Consider the following 16108-nt stretch of genomic DNA (forward strand, 5'->3'; position numbering starts at 1 on the left):
AGCCCTGCCATTGACACACAAGAATTCAAGGTCTTTAACAAGAGCGGAAAGAAAATCCTACACGACACCAGGGCAGAAACATTTCCTGTCATCAGTTTTTGTCCTTGGCATGCTTTCAAACCTGAAATATTTTTACTTCCAGAATTGTTGCCTCCTCCCCTTTCTGTTCGAGTTTCTGCTCCATGTTCACATCAGGCTCCCCCACACCCACCAGGCACGTCCAGCTTTCGAAAACTTGCAGCCAAACATTTTTTACAGACAACACACTGTTACGACAGGAGGGGTTGCCTGCCTGCCCCTGAGCACCCGTAAAGTCTGAAGGACAGCTACCGGGACAGCTTTAACTTCTGCCTCCTAACAGACATGGTTTGGATTTGACAAGCACATGCTGGTTTTTTTTTTCCAGAGACTCTGCCTCAACTCATAACTCATGGATAACTGGCGGGATGAAAAGTATGAAGGTGGCATCTCTGCCTCATGGCCTAGTGAAGGAATTCTGTCCCCTCAAACTCGGGCGATATTCTGCAGCAGCAGGATGGTATCCTGGTAAGTTATTGCTCTGTTAGGAGAGCCAAGTGATGCCCTAGGAATTTGGTTTCTGTGCCAAGCTCTTGCACAACAGGCAGAGCAAAGATCAAAGCCATGATATTTCTGATTGTCCAAGCCCCTCCTAGGCCAGGGCTAAGTGCTTTGTGGCACATCTGGAGGCTCCAGTTTACAAATGCTGGCACTGGGAGCTGGATCCATGCGGTGTGCTGATCTTTGAAAGATCTTGTTTTAAAGCATTTCACACTCAACCAAACTAGCGCCTGGCTCGGACTTAAATCCACATGTGACTCGGTGCCTGCCTACCTTGTCAGACATGGCGGTAACGTACCCATCACCGTGGAGAAAGCATCCAGACACTCCAGCACAAAAAAAGAAATCAGATTAATAACATCACCGAGGGAGCAGGCAGCACATACAGCCTGTGGTGACAACGTGCTCAGGGGAAAGAAGCCTTTAATGTCCTGGTGCAGCTGAGGAACACCCACAGCTCTTTAACCTGCCTGGGAGAGTTGGCACAGAGGAAGCGACCGTGTGGCGTGGCCATGCCCCGGGGAAACACCGCGTGCCCCAAATTCTCACCAGCTTTTATTCGTATGGGGTGGGTCAAGCACATTCCTACAAGTAACCCAACCTTTTCCTGAGTGGGAAAGAAAAACAGTAAAACAGTCTAAATACAGAGCAAGCTGCTGTCCGCTGATTGGGCAAGAGATTTTTTTTTTTTTTCCTAACCTGGCTGACCTTGCTCAGCTGCATTCTTAAAGATCATTGCTATTTTCCTTGCCTGTTACCATTCTATGGGGTACTGTGACAGAGAGTCTTTTGTTCACCCTGATTAAAACAAAACTGGAAATTGATTTGAAGCTGTGTGAGAGGAGAAAAGTGCTGCCTCAGCATTTGCTCAGCTTAGGTAAAATACAACACTTGACGTTGCTACAACAGGTAGATGTAGTAAGAGATAACCATAGCCTGGTGTAACATTGCAAAGGGGGAACATTAAAATATAATTTCAATTAGTTAAACTGATAAAATAATTTTAGTCTCTTAAAATGTTAAATATGTTCAAATATTTATTACAATTCAGATAGTACACAGTTTCTTTTATATAAGAATTTATTTATATTGTTAGCCATTTTTATGTAGCATGTCTTGTTCTGTAATCCATTCATACTCCGGGATTGTTTTGCCTCACTTCTCCTAAGAAATCGTAAGCCAGCTCTGAGATATCAAAGGCTTTGTGAGTGTTTTCTGACGACAGCAGATACTGAAGCGCACCGTCGTTCTCTCGGCTCTTTTTCAAAAAGTCGGCAATCACCTTCCAGCGAGGCGCTTCCGACTCCTCCTCAGCCCACTTGTAGTTGGGGAGGGCAGTTGACTGGAGAAGAGGGAAGACGGAGTCGTGGTACACCAGGACAAACTGAGACTTCAGAAATTCTTGATCTCTCTGCAGGGAAGAGTATTTGAAAATACTTCAGTGCAAATATGCGGTGCTGGCAAGCACTTCTACGCAAGTATTTCTCTACTGCCCAGGCAGAGGGTTGCAACAATGCCACACTCCTCGCAGCACTTGGCAGGAGGTACGGCTGCACCGTAAGTACTGTTATTTCACACTCTGACAGCACATCCTCTGTGTGGCGGGAATTCTAACCCCCCCTATAAAGACTAGTTTGCAAACCGCAGAGACTAAGAGTCAGCTTGCTCAATTATCAAACACTGAAGATCTCCTCAGCACCACTTGTGTGCCTCATTTTCCACGCATCCACTAGAAAACCACTTTGTGCAAGGACACACACAGAGCGCTGCCTCCTGGAAAACTCACTGACTGCCCGGACTCTTCCAGAAACAGCAGTGCTACGACTGGCATTGAACAGTTCACATCTCGGCAGACGGTTCAGCAGCTAAGTGTCACAACCATGCGAGAAGGAGTTAGAATTCGCCAGGCGGCAATCCTACCATGGGAGTGGCAATGACAAATCAGGTAAAACTGGATGGTTCTGGGATAGTGAGGAGTTACTAATTCTTTGAGCAGATCAGCTTTCAGTTTGGATGAATGGCCTTGAAAAAGCGATTCTGACTCAACAGCATTTTGTTTTATTTGCATACACAGGGAGATCTCCGTGTGTATCTATTCAGTAGCACGCACAATGAATGCAATATCCTGCTGCTCCAAGTCAAGTGTCTCGGATCAAGAACCAATATTGGAAGCACATCATGGAAGGGGCCACACTTTGGGTAGGAACCTGTAATAGCTTCCCCACTAATAACCAGATACAAACACCAAGACAAGCTAATTTCATACTCCTTCTCCTTGTGTACTGTTAGAAATATTGGTAAGAAATGTTAAGAACTGCATTTAGGCTATCTACATTTTCTAAATAAATATGCTGAGAGGAAAAGTTAACTAGCAGTAACAGTGACAGAAAGCTCGTTCGAATTAGCTTTTAAAAATGTCCAAGAAAAGCCTGTAATTTATTACCTTCTCAGATTTTTTCAGTGTTGTTTCTCTCTCTGCCCAAGCACTCTACAATGAAATGAAATGTAAAATCAGAGTAAGATTGTGGAGATGTAAAACAATTCCATTTTTAGCTTCAAAAATCTCTCTCACTGCAATCCCACAGTATTTAAGCTCCTATTGCAGTCCCACTTTCCCCACACTCCCCATTCCTCCCTTGCACCAATTGAGTTAATTTAAGCAAACAGCCATTCCACTGCGTGTTACAGATGTGAGGATTTGGAGACTTTAACTACCAGAGAAATGAAATCATAGAAATGAAATAAAGGGGATCCACTTTTCAGAATTTTTTTTCTACCCTACAGGCCTGGAGAAATGCAATTGTACTTGACATGATTATAATTTTTCTGCTGTTTGGCTTTTCCATTTATCTTTTCACAGGATAAAAAAAAAATAGCTCAAATTTTGCAAATTATCTGGAAATCCTGACACATCAGATGGAATTGAACGCGATGGAGATAACATACCCGGAGTGCATCCATCAGGTCTGGTTGATCCATGAGTTGAGGGAAAGTTGCTAAAATAGGATTACAGATTAATTCTGAAACAGAAAACCAACACGTTAAAGGCTGAGGGAGAAACAGGATGGTTTTCAAGGTATCAACATGTGGACGTATTCAACATATCCTCTCCCCTCAAAATATTTCAAAGGGAAAATGAGCTGTAATAGCGCTCTGGAGCACAGGGAAAGTAGAAAAGCCCTCTAACAACTGCATTCTCTGACTGTACCAAACTCTCCGTGGTTGAGAAACCAGAGCCACACAAAACATGATTGCTGCTTTATTAAGAGAAACCAGCAAGCAAGAGACCTTCCTGATTTAACGTGGGAGTAGAGCAAGGTGTTTTTCCTCATTTCTGCACCTGTCTTTTTTCATAAACACCTGAAATTGTGCTGCTGGATTTGGATGTTATGAATAAACACACTTGCATTCTACCTTGATCTGGCTTGTGTTGTGTGCCATTTTAAAATAACCACGTGACAAATGGCACAGTAAATTTCCCAAACGGGGCACATCATGCAACCACAGAGGTCTCCTGCTTGCTTTTCAGGTGAGCTACAGGTGATATTAACAGCTGGGTCTCCTGTTTGAGCTGCATCACAATCAGGCAGGGCAGAGCTGTCTCCTGTGGCTGGCAGGAATTGAAGCTCCGGTACAACGCACAGCAAAACTGGAGCCCCCGTAGCGCAGGGGTCCTGTCGTTATTTTAGTTAATGAGATTGTGGGTAAGATTTCGAGAATGCTGCAGGTGACGTTTAGAGGAATTTTGGTTGAAGTGTTTTTTTCTCTTATGATTTTAAGTATTTAATATATGGTGGTGTTTCCTCATGTTGAATTTGATGGAAAGTTTAGTAAACACCAACCATTTACTAATAACAAAACATTTCAGGGAAGCAAGCCAGACCTGGTTGCTTTTGTGAAATGTAACAGGCATTTTAAGTTGCCTATTTCTAAAGTGACAGTTGTTTTTGAAATAACAGAAATCTTTTGTTACACCAGAAAAAAGTAGAAAATGGCTACCAGAACAAGTTCTGAAACGCTGGGGTAAATCCTTTCAAGCATTTCAAATGAAGACTGAATCCAAATGGATGTAGTTTAACTCCAGGAGAGGTCATCAGCCTCATCTGTTGTCCTACGTTATAAAGATCAATTCAGGTAAGTGTAGCAGTTCTCAACTGGCCTTTAAAAACTAAGAATTTTCAGTTTCTCTGTGATAAATTTATTAAATAAGGTATTAATTTATGAAAGGGTCTGAGTTTAAGATACTGAGATCAGTGTACTCAGCATGTATATTAACATTAGAGAAAATTGGGAAGGAAGTTAGGTCCTGAGCACCTCTGAAAGATGAACCTGTAATTCAGATGCCTAAGCATGGCTACAGATTGTAAGTTAAAAACGGCAGTAAGCGCACAAGCAAATTCATTTGCCATGGGAACAGGGGATAGATAATTCAGTGTGGAGAGGAGACACAGGAGAAAGCACAAGCAAATGGCCTTGCAGTATCAATCTAAATTCACCTCTAGTACAGTATAGAAATGTAATTTTTCCATATTTCAAATTGGTTTTAAAATGGAGAAGACTATAAACTATTACAGTTCTGTTGAAGGAAAGATGTGGAAAGAATAAGATACAGAGTTCCAAAATAAGTGCAGGATATTGAGGTCTAATACCAGAACCCTTCCACTTCTGCCTCTCCCTGCTGCACTGCCCAATAAGTAAATAATAATTTTAAAAAGAGGATGACTTGGCCTCAATGACAAAAACATCTGCCTAATCTCTTCTGTAACTCATGAGAACATGCAAATACTAGAAATGAATGAGTAAACCTGTATGCGTGTCTCATCTCTTGGTGTATGGGGTGGTGAAAAGGAAACATTTCTCTTCCAAATAACTCTTCACCTTTATTTACTTATTTATTTAGAAATAACCTTTTACCTATCCACATAGGCTTTTTTTAAATGAAAATGTCACCGAAAGCACTTCATACTTCACAGAAAACAGAACTATTCTTGTGGTTTTTGCGTTCTGCGAGTGAACCCGTGTCAAACAGGGCAACACATTAGATGTGAGTTGCAATATTACTAGTTTGAAATGCAAACACACCAAGCAGTGGTATTCACAGCGAGAGGCTGCTCGCTTTTGTGAGCTTGGACAACGGCTTTGTGTTTGTCCCCACAACACTGAAATCCAACACACGGAGCATGACTTCCCAACCTTGTGAGATGGTACCAGCACCACCAGGGAACAAAATCCTCCGAGTAACCTGTATCAGTGAAGTTGTTCCTGCAGAGCCCGCTGTCTCTGACAAATGGGAGACTCTGGAGAGAGTAATTCTCTTGATAAAACCTGTCCTTTCTCCAACACACTCTCCATCACCAAGTTCTTCTCCACAACAGCAATTCTTACCTGTGCTTTGTGTGCTTATTCTGTCTCTCAGCAGCGCATCACCAAGTATTTGTCGATAAAACACCAAGAGATGGGCATAGCACATGCTGCCAATTAATGTTTCTGGTAGCAAACTGAAAATAACAAGCAGTTGAGATTTTTATTCAAAATTGCTCCTAGAAGCATTGTTCACCAAAATGGAGAGAACAACAGCTTCATGGAGATGATTATTAGCTCCTATTGGCATCTCCATTAATTTCTCACAACTTTGGAAGGTGCACATTGATACAGCTGTAACAGACTCTTGCTGTTGCAGTTTTCAATCTTATCTAAAGACTTTTCGTTTGTTTTCAACAAAATAGCTCTACATGTCAAACAGAGATAGAGTACAATACGCAGGTGACACAGCCCTCAGATTTTTGCAAAGCCAGTGTTCTAGGGAAGGGGAACACTTTCTGGAACCATTCTAGGATATCTGAAATACTTTTCCATTGTCTGGCAGCACACACAGATACTTACTTCAGAGTGTCTTTTGATTGTGCACTTAATGACTTCAGTTTCACTACAAGCACAGGCTGCTTCTTCAGTGTTATGAGCTGATGGAAAACACCACTGCCTGCTTAAGAAATAAATAGCCAATACGAAATCAGTCCTTTTGAAAGAACGTTAAGAATTATAAGAATAGACATTTTAATTTGGCAAGAGATGTTTTGCTAAAACTGTAATGGTTTAAGGAGGGTCTAAAAACCAGGAGGAATTTAATATCTAAAAATATATGTAGGACTTGAACAGCCTGGGTTGGGAGCTCTTTAGACCAGTGCAACTGCTGAGCCTTGGGCCATCACCCCATAGCCAAGAAGTGTTAAGTGCAGGTAAAGAAATAATTGAAGACATTTATCAGAAATAATCGTCAACCTGCAAACACTGGAAATTACAGAAGCCTGAGCACTGGCTGTTCTGAATCCCACCAGCCCTGACAATCAGCTCCCTTTCACGCAAAATGAGAACACGCAAAAGAAAACCAGGCTGTACTGAGTGCTTGCTAATGGGAGAGAATGAGAGCATGCTGTAAAATAGGTACAGCATTTGTTGTATCATTTCATCTACGTAACATTTAGGAGAAACCACACCTCTTCTTGATATCGATGGGTCAACCTCAACGCCTCTCTCATAGGGAGTACCGCCACTTAATAGCAGCTCATGCATCCTGGGAAAGAGCAGCAGCACAGTTAAAATAGACAGGAAAAAACCTGTTATCTCAAACAAAACTGACACAGTGCTCATTGTTATGATGAGTATTGTATGTGAAATGATTATACATAATTACTAAGTAATCAAACCTCAAATGATAAATTTGAAGCTTGTATTATACTGGACAGCTAGTTAATTATTTTGAAAGAAACTGGCAACACTGATTATTTTCTACATCACTCCAATATTTCTCTTATATGAAATTTAGCAATTGTTTCACTAACATGTTTTTGAGGAGTCACCACTTTAGTATCAAGTTTTAAATAAGAACGATTTAAGATACTGAAGAATAATGTAATCCTAGTTCAGGATTACACCTGCCCCTATCAGTGTGTAAGCATGAAATAGGAACTTTACTCCTAGCCTAAAATATATGTATATACACACATATGTATATACAGAAAGGGAAAGAGAGAGAGAAGGAAAACATAAACTTACTTGGGAGGAACAGGCAGTCCGTTTGGAGTAAAGAGCTTCAGAAAAGCCCAGCCACAGCTCAGCTCTCCTCTTTCACCTGTTGACTAAAGAGAAAAGTAAAGAACTTGAGCAGCTAAACCACAGTGAGTAACTGAACCACGATTACTTAGAATAATCACATAAAAATGGTAAAAGCCCCAGATTTGTGGTAAGCAGACAGTGACTCTGTCACATTCACAGGTGTTTGAAGATGTTTACCAAACAGCACAGGCAGTTATGCTGAAGTCGATCATCCATGAACACATTTAAGAGACAAGGATTTATAAAGCCACGAAATATGCATTGAAGAGAAACCCAAGTGTATCAAGCTCCTGGAAAAGAAGAAACGCACAGCTACAAAGGTAAGAACCCCCAAACCTGCACTGATGCTGTAAAGAATGCAGAAGAGAAAGGAGGGAAAAAGCTGACCCAGAGGGTTTACCCATGTGCTTGCAGAGTTTCCGAGGCCGTGACCCTGCACGTGGGAAGGTTTATTCACTCCCTGGGAAAGGAGCCGATCCCGCCTGCCCGCCCAGCCTTTCCAGACCCACAGCACTAACAGCAGGTAGGAACTTGTAAACACGGTGGCCTTCATTTACACTTACTCTGGAAACAGAAGCAGACAACTCTGCATAATCTTCATTGCTCCAATTAGCATGAGGAGGGTCATTATGCCCTGTTAGGTCTGTGTGAACCATCACACAGCCCGGTTCCCTCCAGATGTACGCTCTGCTGATCTCCTGCATGCCAGCTCTGCATCCCCACGCGCTATCGGTGTCTCCTCGCATCGCCACAAGCACTGTGCTCCTGCACCCCAAGTTCATACGGGGGCCAGTGAAAGAGAAAATAGTCTCCTTTGCAACTGTCCATGTTTTCAAAATTCTGTTGTCCACCAGAGACCTGGTCCAAAAAGCCACCCTATCCTCCAAATATTAGTGTTTCTTACACTCCTGCATGTATCTGCCTTCTATTACAGGAGTTCTTACAGGCTTTACCATCTCTTGTGTCACTACCTGGTGTACTTGTCACAAGCACATCCTAGTGGATGGGATATATCTGTATCGCAGCTAGAAACCAGTGTCCATACTATTTAAACAGTTAAAATTTTACTTTCCAAACGATATAGCACAGTAGTCTGAAACAAAATCACAATGCTAGAAAAAACAATGCAGGAGTAAAGAGAGAATTGGTGCTTTGTGATCACATTACATGAGATCTTTGGCAGAAATTATTTCAATGTAAGTAAACGTACATTCATGTCCACTAGTCAGAATGTCTTTTATTCTCTTAAATATGGACTAGAACTAAAAGCTCCAAACTCCAACATCTCTCTCCTCCTTCCCAGAAGCCGAAAGGAAGACAATCTTACAGCAAGCTAGGAAAAGTTCAGCTAAAATTCCCTTTGGATCTCACATTTTGCTACTTGGATACTGCAGATTAACACTGAATATGTAACAGCTGGTTCACTTCATAAACCGGTGCTTGGAACGATTTATATTGCAATTTACACACTTACATTGCGAATATAAGTGATGCCAAGTTCAAATAATATACCAATGTCTGAAGACAGAGAGTTGGACCTGACAAAACAGTCGCCATCGAGCAAGCTGGGTAAAATGCCCGTTACCTAATACAGAGAGAAGCGGGGGGGGGGAAAAAGTGAATGTACATATTAAAAACACCCTCTGATTTTTAAAGGCCATCGAGCACATCACTTATTCACATACGATCTCAGACCCAATGCCACTGCATGTAAAAGAAACTGCTGTAAGTGTGGCTCTGCATGGCACCTGAAACATGGGACAAGGCGTGTGCTTTTTTTTTTAAATGAAATTGAAACAAAAGTGGCTGGTCTGTTCCTGGGAATCAATTCAGAGTTAGCGAGTGCCACCAGCCACATCACCAGTCCCTCCCACTCCTTCTCCTTTCCCCGACTCTTTTCTTCAAAGTGTTTTTGCTACAACACTTGATTTAGTTTGAATGAATGCACTTTGACAAGTCTTGTCTTTCCTGCATGTTCATTTTGGTTGCAGTCCATTTTCTTTCAACACAAATACCAGAAGTACTAGATGCTGTAAATAGATGGTTACTGGCTGTATTACTCCCTGGGCGAGACACCTACCTTTGGAGAAAAGGACCAGGTTTGAGGATTTTTAGGTTGCCATGTAGCTCTCACTGTGTGAATGTTACTCAGCACCTAAAACATTTTAAGTGAAGAAAAAAGCTAAGTTTCTTCTGGAAAGCTACACAGCTTTAAGAAAATGCAGTATTATCCCAGATTAATCCAACGCCCGGCACACACCACAGATAAAAATCACACTTGCTCTTCAACTTTATCAAATGGTTCCAGTTTAAAGGACTACAGAGAAAGTTTTCTCTGAAGCCGCAGAGCACTTTCCAACCATCCTGGCTTCATACACACCAGTAATAGTCCCTTTGCCCCCAAGAGCGTTCAGCGCAGCTGAAGGAAAACTGCCGGATCATCAGCGTTCGATGCTGTTAGAAAAAGCTGCTCTACACATATGCACAAAGGATCAGCGGCAGGTGGGGAAATCTGAATATGACCCTGACTCAGCTATTCCCAGGTCTGTGCCAGGGGAGAGATCGGCCCAGAAAAGGCTCATCGCCAACACGAAGGAGGGAGGAGGCACAATGGCAGGTGGGGGAACCGAAATTAGGGACTCAGAGGAATGGAGCTCTCGCCCCAGCCCCTCCCACGGCGGCCCAGGGGGCAGGTGTGATGCCCATCACCATGAGTCACACTAATCCGAGAGTAAATTAAGCATCTTGGGATTGTGCGTGTATGTCTCTCCGAGAGAGACGACTGGAGGAGCTGGCTACTGGAGGGACCAGAGCGTGAAAGATCCACGCCTCGAGACTTTTTTTGGTAGCCAAACGACTTACCCGATTGCCGTCAAACAGACAGAGTCGAACGTGTCTGCTGAGCACCTGGACGCTCACTCCTGGGAGAGGAATCATTTTACAGCTGCATACAGTAACAACCAGGGATATTCGAGTTGGTCTGGGACAGATCTGAAACACAAACAGAAGGATTCAATCTCCAGGCTCCTCCTGAATGTGCTACCGGTTTCTTTTCATTTACTGAGATGACAAAATGTAGTGTTCATGAGACTGGATTCTTCTAACCACAATGTTTGTGTGGTATTATGAGCAGCAACAAAATTTCTTCATAAGCATTTGTAGCAATCTCCTTAGAAGAGAGTTAAATATTTTAGTGTGACAGAGAGAAGGTCCTATCAAAGTTTGAGAAGAAAGGAATATTCTAAAAATGGTGCAAACCAAGCTTTCTTACCAGTAACACTCACCATATTTTTCTCAGAGTCCCACACCAAGTCTTTGAAAGCCAGCTGCGATGGAGTAAGTTCAGGCTGCAAAAAGTAACTTGCTCGAAACTGATCGCCTACAATAAGAGGAATTTTTTTAATTCTTAAAATTTTTATGATCTTTATTGCCACAAAATGAGTCACACCCAACATTCAGCTGTGGCTAAAGTTTATTTGAATATTTGACTGGTCCAAACAAAACTATGGAGGAATTTCCTACCAGTACCCTTTAAAAGGGTACTTTTACTATTCGCAAGTACAAATGCAGTATTTCATTCCTGAAGCACAGTGATTTAATTAGCAAAAAGAGCTATTGACTGGAAACAGTTTTAAACAAAAAGACTAAGAATATATGAGATGTGTGATATATTCAGTGTAGAGGCTCCAAAAGATCTCCAAGAAAAAGGGAATATTAAAAAACCCCATCATTTTATTCAACAGGAAGTATCTTCCAAGGGGGAAAATCTTTGAAATCACTGGGAAATTTGTCATTGCCTCCATGCAGCCAGGATTTTACACAGATAAATTAAAAATTAATTGAAGAAGAAAAAAAATCTTTTATGCATTATTGGACAAGTCAAATATAGCCTGTACAGATTACCCATTATAATTAAGCAAGACTGATTTTAGGCTGATAACCAGGATTAGAAAGTCGCTGCAGCTATTTGGGAATCCTGCACTGCAATTACTGTGAGACAATCTAACCTTCTTTTAAGAGCTGGAAAAGCATGGACAGGCGGAATCCTGCAGGAACCACTCCGGTGGTGGCCAGTACCTCTACTGTGTCATTCTAGTCCAAAAAAGAAAAAAAAAGAAAAAGGATCTTAGTATTCCTGTTTCAGGTATAAACTCAGCCAGACTCCCATGTTGTGCAGCCTATTTCTGAAGCATTAGGAACATTTTTATAGCATTTCTTGCTACAAAAGAAAACAAAATATGTTAATTAAAAACATTGTTCTGTACTATGAGATACAGTGTTTGAGAAAAGTCAAACCTTGTCTAGAAAATAATTAATATACTGGTAGGTGAAGTTACTGTGTAAGAGATACACCCACCTCTGCGATGGCTCTTCGTATGGCACTCCAGTGAGAATCTGTTCTGGAAGAAAAACAATGGTTTCGGTTTTTTGGTTTTGGTTGTTTTTTTTTTTTTTAATAAAATATCTTCTTCCTGTGGACAAAAATGTAAACACTAAATACAGCTTTGTCTTTAAATACCTGCAGCTTAATAACCATATGTATGTGCGATACTAATAATGGCATATTTCTCTCTACTAAGACTGACTGACTGTCTCAGGAGCTGGAACAGAACTCGATATATGACCCAGTCATTCTTTGATTTTATGGCAGGGAAAAATAAAAACAAACCACAGCAGAACTCGCCAACAAACCCACTCAAGTAAAAACATGTCTGCAAACTGAAAAAAAACAAAACAAGTGTCTGCTGTACTGAAAAGAAAAACGCAGTCACAAAGAACCAAATTCCCTTGTCAGTTATTCTCACAGTAAGCAATGATTTTTAGGAGGAGAAGGAAGAATTTTATACTTATTTGGTTTCACATCACTCCATTTACCTTTTTTTAATTTCAGTCCCATCTGCTGTTTCATCCACCACTTCTATGTGTTCTTCACTTTGCTCTTGGTTTTCTTCGTCTTCATTATGGACCTGTAATTCAGATTCAGAAAGGGAAAGTGCTGGATTCCTTCACAGTTCTCTTCTTAAAACTGCTTTCTCGAATGAGAATGTTAATAGTTTATGAGATGTTAACAGTTTAGAGGAGATTTTCTGTCTGTAACAACTTCTCACTCCATAGCGCTGGAACTGCACAGCACTGTCCTTAGTTCTACAGCTGCAGCAAGGAATTGCCAACAAGCATGAGAATGCATTTGCAAAGTGGATTCTTTAGAACTACATGAGCACTATGATCAGTTTTATGCAGCTGTGTTTTCGTTAATATCTCCAAACCACAGAGGTGAGGCTGGAACAGAAGGCTGCAGCACACTAACCGCGAGGTAGGTTCTGGGAACGAGGCCTCTCTCCCCTCTCGAGTTTTCGGCAACCCACCAGCCATCCGCTTTCTTGTCGTGGATAAGCAGGACTTCACCTTTCTTTGCCATTAGGAGAGACAAAGACAAAAACAACCAAATATTTCAAAATGGCTCCAAGCACAATTAAAAAAAAAAAATAAAACAACTTCATTTTTCCCCCAGCAGAGATCACAGACTAACACAACAGCACTGCGAAAAGCCACTTCTGCCTGAATCCCGCAAGGAACTGCTTGAATCCCAGAAGCACGAGATTTAATTATAGTCATTGCTTAATACCGAATGATCTGCAGTCAAAAAGCTCTACAGAGACATATTTACCGTGAATGTGAGATCCCCTTCCTGCTGCGCACTGAAGTTTCCAACCGCAATACATTCTTTAACATTTGGATCATCCAGCAATTTATCCTCATTGTCTGCTTCTTCACTGTCTTCCTCCTCACTGCTTTCTTCAGCTTCACTCTCATCTTCACTCTCTTCTTCCTTCTCATCTTCAGTTTGAGGATCTTTCTGATGTTCATCATCCCTACCCAAAATAAATAAAACTTTGGGTTTTTATTGTATTACATAAAATTCTTGAAATTGCTGTAAAGCTTTGCAATATGGGCTTATCTCCAAGGACTTTATCCAGCTACAGAACTTTCATTCCTGTGTTTTACTCTCTGTCCTGATCTGAAAAAACCTCCAAAATCCCGACGATGTTTCCTCCCCAAGTGCACAGACCACGTTGCATCTGCTCCTCTCAACACCCATGTTATAATTCAGCCATTAACCAAAACCCTCAGAAAATGGCAGTGAGTTGTTCACGACTGTATCAAGAAAACAAGCCCCAAAAGAGCTTTTTAAACTCTGTTCAGATAATAAAGGAGATGAATTAACAATTTTTCAGGGTCCTTTCCAACCCTACAAGTACAATCCTATTAAAGCGCAGATTGTATTTATTTGTTTAAGCTGCTCACACTGCGTAATTCGTTGTCACCTTATCCTGATCCAAGACAAGAACAAGTTTCTGCAGCTGCTGAGAGAGTTTTAGCAACAGCTTTTCTTCTTCTTCTTTCCTCTGATTATAATTCCCCACAGGTGCAGGCTCATCAGCCTGAGAAAGAAGAACACAACAAATTGCTCAAAGAATCAGAGCTTTCAGACATATCTTACAAGCTTTCACCTTCCTGGGCTGCTGTCGCTCCCTGCTCAGTGACATCTTCCTTGCCCTTTTACTCTGCCAAGAGGAAATTTCACGTTCAATTTCAAATCCATTTCTCCATTCAGATCAATTTCTCTGCTTCCAATGCAATGCACCGGGTTGGTAAATATTTTATAATGTGTTGATAAAGATTTTAACTTGGGCACAATAAAGCATTACAAATGTCCTTTTAAATAATCTGGATGGATCCCGTTGATGCCAGTCGGGGGCCGTGCAGCGCTGGGCATGGCTCTTGTCCTGAGGCACCTCAAATCCGAGAGGGGGTGTTCTCTGAACACTCTTTTGGGGACAAACATTAACAGATTTGTCTCCACACTTACCTTTTTCAAATCACGAAGAGCATTTGCATTCTCATCCACCAGTTTCTTCAGCTGCGTACATCTGCGTGGGAAGCAAGGCGGATAGATGGGATTTTCTTAGAGTCCTGATAGATGAGTGACCCAAATCCCGCACTGATATTGAAACGTGTAGATGTGGATACTCAGACCTTCCCCCTGCTCTGTGCACAGTGTGGCGAACGCCGATAGGAGCCCAAACGCCAGTTTAGCTGATTATTATGTGATGTGCAAGTTCCCAGTTAAAACCACCTCAGGTTTCCCCCACCCCCCGGGAGCGCCTCACCTCAGCGAAAGGGCCTCCCGCTGCCCGGGGGCCGCGGCCGCGCTCTCCGCCCGCAGCGCCTCCACCTGCAACACAGCACAGGCGCCCGTCAGGCCCCGCCGGAGCCCCCGCCCCGCCCCGCTCCGCTCCGCTCCGCTCCGGTACCTGCGCCTGCAGCTCCCGGCTCCGCCGCTGCAGCCGCTGCAACGGGCCCCGCGCCCGCCGCCCCGCCATGGTTGCCAGGCAACGGGCGCCGCGGCGCGCAGGGATGACGTCACTTCCGGGACGCGCGGCGTGCTGGGAGTTGTAGACGCTGCGTGGGGAGAGAAGCGGGGCGGCGCGGCCTGGGCCACCCGCTGGGTTAAAATTACCCGTCTGAGGTTAAAATCACGGAAATCTGCGCCGTGGTAAAGCGGGTACAACGTGCTGAGCAGGCGCCCCATGCAGCTCCACTGAACAGAATCAGAATCCCAGAATGTCAGGGGTTGGAAGGGACCTGGAAAGCTCATCCAGTGCAATCCCCCCCGCCGGAGCAGGAACACCCAGATGAGGTTACACAGAAGGTGTCCAGGCGGGTTGGAATGTCTGCAGAGAAGGAGACTCCACAACCTCCCTGGGCAGCCTGGGCCAGGCTCTGCCACCCTCACCGGGAAGAAGTTTCTTCTCATATTGAAGTGGAACCTCCTGTGTTGCAGTTTGTACCCATTGCCCCTTGTCCTATCGCTGGTTGTCACTGAGAAGAGCCTGGCTGCATCCTCCTGACACTCCCCCTTTCCATATTGATCGCCATTAATGAGGTCACCCCTCAGTCTCCTCCTAGCTCAAGAGTCCCAGCTCCTCAGCCTTTCTTCACACGGGAGATGCTCCACTCCCTTCAGCATCTTCGTGGCTGCACTGGACTCTCTCCACAGTTCCCTGTCCTTCTGGAACCGAGGGGCCCAGAACCGAACACAGGTGCCTGATCCCGTGCAGTGCTGCACACCCGGGCTTTGCGTCTGGAGACCTTCCAAAGGCCTGAAACCTTTCTACCAAAAAGCCACAGGACTAACTTGGCTACAAATTAGCATTTTGTGGTCTTAAGGGGCTCTAAGCAGCATATTCTTTTTCCCAAAAAACTTTTCAAACTTTCCCAGTTCAGTAATGTAGTTACAAACCAGCTGCCTGCATGGCCTACAGCAAATCCTCCAGCACAAGGCAGGAGGGCCTCTGCTCTTAGATCCTGGAAATATATTCAGGAGAAGAAGGAACCTGCCACAGCCACCTCC

At 43.1% G+C, this 16108-nt stretch overlaps 1 protein-coding gene and 1 long non-coding RNA gene across 4 annotated transcripts; one reads left to right on the forward strand and one right to left on the reverse strand.

The window, feature by feature from the left end:
- Positions 1-571: 571 nt before the first annotated feature.
- Positions 572-12381, forward strand: LOC135987488 (uncharacterized). The gene is made up of 7 exons (XR_010606017.1): positions 572-2524; positions 2654-2778; positions 3440-3543; positions 4558-4713; positions 7852-8012; positions 8107-8215; positions 8996-12381. It is a non-coding gene; the product is annotated as an uncharacterized LOC135987488 (long non-coding RNA).
- NPHP1 (nephrocystin 1) lies at positions 1616-15092 on the reverse strand. Of its 3 annotated transcripts, none has more exons than XM_065632429.1 (20): positions 15009-15092; positions 14865-14929; positions 14564-14624; positions 13999-14135; positions 13361-13565; positions 13001-13102; positions 12568-12659; positions 12050-12092; positions 11700-11784; positions 10977-11071; positions 10555-10683; positions 9773-9847; positions 9167-9277; positions 7633-7715; positions 7074-7150; positions 6463-6562; positions 5965-6077; positions 3526-3599; positions 3023-3067; positions 1616-1990 (listed from the first exon to the last, which is right to left on the reverse strand). In XM_065632429.1, the coding sequence occupies exons 1-20, from the start codon at positions 15075-15077 to the stop codon at positions 1712-1714; spliced, it is 2040 nt and encodes a 679-aa protein (XP_065488501.1). In that variant the 5' UTR covers positions 15078-15092; the 3' UTR covers positions 1616-1711. The 3 variants fall into 3 exon arrangements, with proteins under 3 accessions (XP_065488501.1, XP_065488499.1, XP_065488500.1); XM_065632427.1 differs by having other exon boundaries at positions 6463-6559; positions 15009-15077; XM_065632428.1 differs by lacking the exon at positions 9167-9277 and having other exon boundaries at positions 15009-15077.
- Positions 15093-16108: the final 1016 nt, after the last annotated feature.

Source organism: Caloenas nicobarica, chromosome 3, assembly GCF_036013445.1.
Source record: "Caloenas nicobarica isolate bCalNic1 chromosome 3, bCalNic1.hap1, whole genome shotgun sequence".
NCBI classification, from domain to species: domain Eukaryota; kingdom Metazoa; phylum Chordata; class Aves; order Columbiformes; family Columbidae; genus Caloenas; species Caloenas nicobarica.

What these genes read in the sequence shown, in the direction of transcription:
- NPHP1 (XM_065632429.1), bottom strand. Translation starts at nt 15,077, where the DNA reads ATGGCGGGGCGGCGGGCGCGGGGCCCGTTGCAGCGGCTGCAGCGGCGG. An exon ending in GTGACAACGAATTACGCAGT is followed by an intron (nt 13,566 to 13,998) that starts GTGAGCAGCTTA and finishes TATTTTGGGTAG; the next exon opens with GGATGATGAACATCAGAAAG. An exon ending in AATAAGCACACAAAGCACAG is followed by an intron (nt 3,600 to 5,964) that starts GTAAGAATTGCT and finishes TTTCTGTTTCAG; the next exon opens with AATTAATCTGTAATCCTATT.